At 53.0% G+C, this 4,354-nt stretch overlaps 1 protein-coding gene across 1 annotated transcript in view; it reads left to right on the top strand.

The window, feature by feature from the left end:
* The window catches only part of LOC103609083 (contactin-associated protein-like 3), a gene marked incomplete at both ends in the record, with an annotated part of 41,199 nt that overhangs the window by 34,238 nt on the left and 2,607 nt on the right, over positions 1-4,354 (top strand). Inside the window, 2 exon segments of the mRNA XM_008593453.1 lie at positions 2,091-2,307; positions 2,874-3,054. Of these exon segments, the coding sequence (XP_008591675.1) occupies positions 2,091-2,307; positions 2,874-3,054 (398 nt within the window).

The raw sequence follows: 4,354 nt of genomic DNA, 5'->3' as shown, positions 1-4,354 counted from the left end.
AGCAACCAGCTCTGTCCCCACAGCAACCAGCTCTGTCCCTGTGGCACCTGGAACCATCCTGGTGGGTGCAGTGCTGTGGCCGTCCGTTAATCTGCTGGTGGGTAAATGGATGGACGAATGAACACATCGTCAGGAGTGAGCAGTGAGCGGGGCAGAGAGCAGCCCAAGGAGGGGTCTGCCCTCCTGGACACGGCATCCAGACCTGCTCCGATGGGGCACAGACAAGAGGGAGGGTGACAGGGGACACGCGGATGGAATGGTGGTGGCTTTGAAGTGCTGGGATAATCTGGCTAAGTGTCAATGGCCTTCAGAGGATGAGTGGGTTATATAACGCTGAGATCATGAGTGACGACTTCACACTGCTGTGGAATTACTTAAAAACAAGGGCGTATGTTCTGTAATGAGGAGAAACGCCCCGAGCAGGAGCCACAGACGGGCCTTCCCGCTGCCCGGCGCTGGGCCGCTGCGGTCCCGCTCCCACTCAGGAAAGACTGAGAAGAGGTAACACGGCATAGGAGGGAGAAACACCCACCGTGACAAGGAAAACGTGGAGAGGAAGCCAGTAGGGGTCTTTCCTCATAGGCATCGCGCTCACTGCCAGAGCCAGGGAAGCCTCCCTGCATCAGACATGGGGACACGAGCTGGAACATTGTAAAGCAAGGGCAGAATACTTCCCGAAGCTTCTGAGGTACGTATTGCAAATACATATGTATTGCAAATAACAGCCTCAAGAGGCTGTTATTTCTCATTTCTTTGAGATTTAAAATGATGCAGAGTGATGGGATTCTCATCCACAGAGAGGGAGGCCACGGGGAAGGCATCAGCCTGGAGTTAGTGACGGGGAAGCTGCTTCTACACACCGGTTCAGGTAACGTGAGCCTGCAAGGAGCCCAGCAAGCTTTGAGATTTAAAATGATGCAGAGTGATGGGATTCTCATCCACAGAGAGGGAGGCCACGGGGACGGCATCAGCCATGGCCCCGGCCTCTCGGGCGGGAGCCTGTCACCTGCTGCTACATCCCAAGGAGCATTTTCAAGGGGTCTTGTTAGCATTTCTCCTAGTTTACTACGAATTAGTAATTGCAGAACACACCTTGGGTGTGTGACAGAATCGTTACCATCCATGTTCATTCAGGAAGAGTAATTGGTTAGACAACATATGCTGCAAACAGAGTGAAAGATTCATTCATTGTGCACCTTGTAAATACATTATTTCTGAGTACATGTAAGAATCACAAGAAATCTTCCAGCAGGGAGCAACGGCCCTGTTACTCTGAGATGATTGAGTTTCACCAGTGGATGGAAAGTGATAAACATTTCCAAAGATGCTGTTAAAGTGGGAGTGAATCAAGAGGTTCTGTGTGGTTTACGTGACCACAGTGTGAGCCCAGTGATGAGATGGCAGCTGTTCCAAAGGGTTAAGAATGTTTATCTGCAGGCGGGAAGGTTGAAAAAATATCCTTAGGTTTATCAACACCTGCACACCCGCAGAGAGAAATGATGTGTTATCTGATGCCGGGGCTGGAAATGGGCCATGTATGTGCCTGTGTGTGTGTGTGTGCCTCTGCGTGTGTATGTGCCCCTGGGTGTGTGTGCCTCTGCCTGTATGTGCCTGTGTGTGTGTGTGTGTGCCTCTGCGTGTGTATGTGCCTGTGTGTGTGTGTGCCCCTGGGTGTGTGTGCCTCTGCCTGTATGTGCCTCTTTGTGTATGTGCCTCTGCGTGTGTGCCTCTCCGTGTGTATGTGCCTCTGCATGTGTGTGCCTCTTTGTGTATGTGCCTCTGCATGTGTGTGCCTCTGCCTGTGTGCCTCTGAGTGTGTGCCTTGTGTGCCTCTGCGTGTGTATGCCTCTGCGTGTGTGCCTTGTGTGCCTCTGTGTGTGTGCCTCTGCCTGTGTGCCTCTGAGTGTGTGCCTTGTGTGCCTCTGCGTGTGTGCCTTGTGTGCCTCTGCGTGTGTGCCTTGTGTGCCTCTGTGTGTGCCTCTGCGTGTGTGCCTCTGCATGTGTGTGTGCATGTACAAGCCTCCACATATTAAAAGTGTTTGTGGGAAGCATGCTAATCCTTAGAACAACTTTTATTTTCTTTTCTGTAGGATCAGAAGTGATTGATTTTGATGGAAAAAGTTCCCTGCTTTACAGATTTGCTCAAAATACCAGGAGTCCAGAAAAAGACGTCATTTCTTTGAGATTTAAAACGATGCAGAGTGATGGGATTCTCATCCACAGAGAGGGAGGCCACGGGAACGGCATCAGCCTGGAGTTAGTGACGGGGAAGCTGCTTCTACACACTGGTTCAGGTAACGTGAGCCTGCAAGGAGCCCAGCAAGCCGGTTACGTAGTGTCCTTTGTACTGAGGACTGTGGTACCTCACCTTTTGACCATCATTACAGAGGAGAGTCCTGTGCTTGCATAACACACACTTTATACATTAGTAGTTGACAGAAGGACAGTGGCAGGCGCTTTTTACATCGTGCAAGTTCAGTGATGGCTACATCCTGCAGTTCCTCAGCCTGGGCACTGCTGACGTTCTGGTCCACATGATTCTCTGTGGTGGGGCCTGTCCTGTGGCCATTTGGGTGTTAAGCAGCAGCCCTGTCCCCTACCCACGGGACGCCAGAAGCCCACACCCCAAGCCATCAGGGCCATCAGAAATGTCTCCCGAGGTGGCCAAGTGTCTCTTGGGTGGCAAGTTGTGCTGGTTAGGAGCTGCTGCCCTCTCCTAACAAAACAAGGCCACAGTGCTGCTCCTGAGAGTCCACAGCAGTGACAGGGGAGGGGTGAGTAGGGATGGCGTCATGACAGCACTAGGAGAGGCCAGTGCCTGGGGCATCGTGGTTCTGGATGGGGCCTCACCATGCTGGTTTCCCTCTGCCCAGGCACGGGCACCCCACCCTCACCGCCTCCCGGGGGCTGGTGCTGGGCAGCCTGCTGGACGACGAGCACTGGCACGAGGTGCTGCTGGAGCGCTCCGGCCGGCACGTGAGCCTCATGCTGGACAGGCACTCGCAGCACGTTTGGGCATGTGGAGGTTGGAGCCTGCTGGGCCTGGACCACGAGGTGCGGTTTTGTCAGTTAGCCCCTGGTGTGACCTCAGTGCCACCCAGTCCTGGGAGAAAGAGGAGCATTGGAGAGAAAAGCCCTTCACAGTGTTCGGAATGCAGAGGGAGGTTCCCCAGCCAGAAGCTCATTGGCTGGCAGCCCTGCAGTACCAGGTCCAGGGACAGGCTCAAAGCAAGAGACAGCTGGAGTCCTTTTAACCCAGGACTCAGGTCTCTTCCCGTCACAGCACAAACGTAATTGCCACCTGTGAGAACTGGAAGAATTTGGCAATGTTTCCACCTAGGTGTGTTAGTCAGCAACAGATTCAATGCACCATCCTATTTCTTGGTTTTCAAAATGCCAACTATACTCAGCACACTGCATACACGCATCTGAATCACACTAAGGCATAACATTTGATGCCATTTTTGTAAGATATTTACAAGGCCACGAACTGTCAAAACAAATGAATAGATGTTTCTATGTTCATTTGGCATAAATGGACGTGGCAGATCCAGCCCCAGACAACTGCTGTCTGCCTGGCACCAGCCACAATTCCAGTGCCCCGAACTCTCAAGGTCTCAGCAAAGACAGCACAGGATATTTCATACACAGATGATTGTACATAACACACAGAGTGGGTACAACCTAAAGTATCTTTCCAGTTTCTTGAACACATTTACTTGTGTGCAGGTTTGTTTCTGTACAGATGAAAACACCTTGTGCATGGACATAAAGAGGTAATGTCCCCTCCCCAGGTACATGTCACACACAGCCAGGCCTGACAGCCCCCTCAAGGGGATCAGTCATGGCTCTGTTACACGTGGCATTAGACAGGGTAGTTCCCTGATGCAGACCCTGGAACTTAAAAGTTGAGCTCTGGGGGAAGAGCACAGCAGGGTGGGGACAGCAGGACAGGGACATGGGGAGACAGGACACAGACTGGAATCTCAGGCCGGGTCCTGGGGAGCAGGTCCCACCGGACCCCGTGGGGCTCTGAGTGGAGGCTGCATCCCAAAGTTTCTCACCTGATTCAGGAGAACCCGCCATCCTCTGCAGACGGCCACCCCAGGGCAATGAAAATTCCCAGAGAGAAAGTACATTAAGGGGGAAGGGAGATGGAGCTGCACAAAACATCATGCAGGGCCAGAGGGGAAGGGGTGGGGCCCGGTGTTCCGGTGTGGGGACCCTGTGTCCCGGCCACTGTCCTCCGACCACCCTGGCGCAGGTGGCAACAGCTCCTTTTCTTCCCAAGTTCCCCAGTTTGAAGCTAAATGACCTTTCCCCCTAAGTGTGGGTGCAGACGCTCCAGCGCGAG

This window comes from Galeopterus variegatus, unplaced genomic scaffold (assembly GCF_000696425.1).
Source record: "Galeopterus variegatus unplaced genomic scaffold, G_variegatus-3.0.2 Scaffold9149, whole genome shotgun sequence".
NCBI lineage: Eukaryota > Metazoa > Chordata > Mammalia > Dermoptera > Cynocephalidae > Galeopterus > Galeopterus variegatus.
Note: the sequence above shows the minus strand (reverse complement) of the source record. Positions and strands in the feature narration are given on the sequence as shown.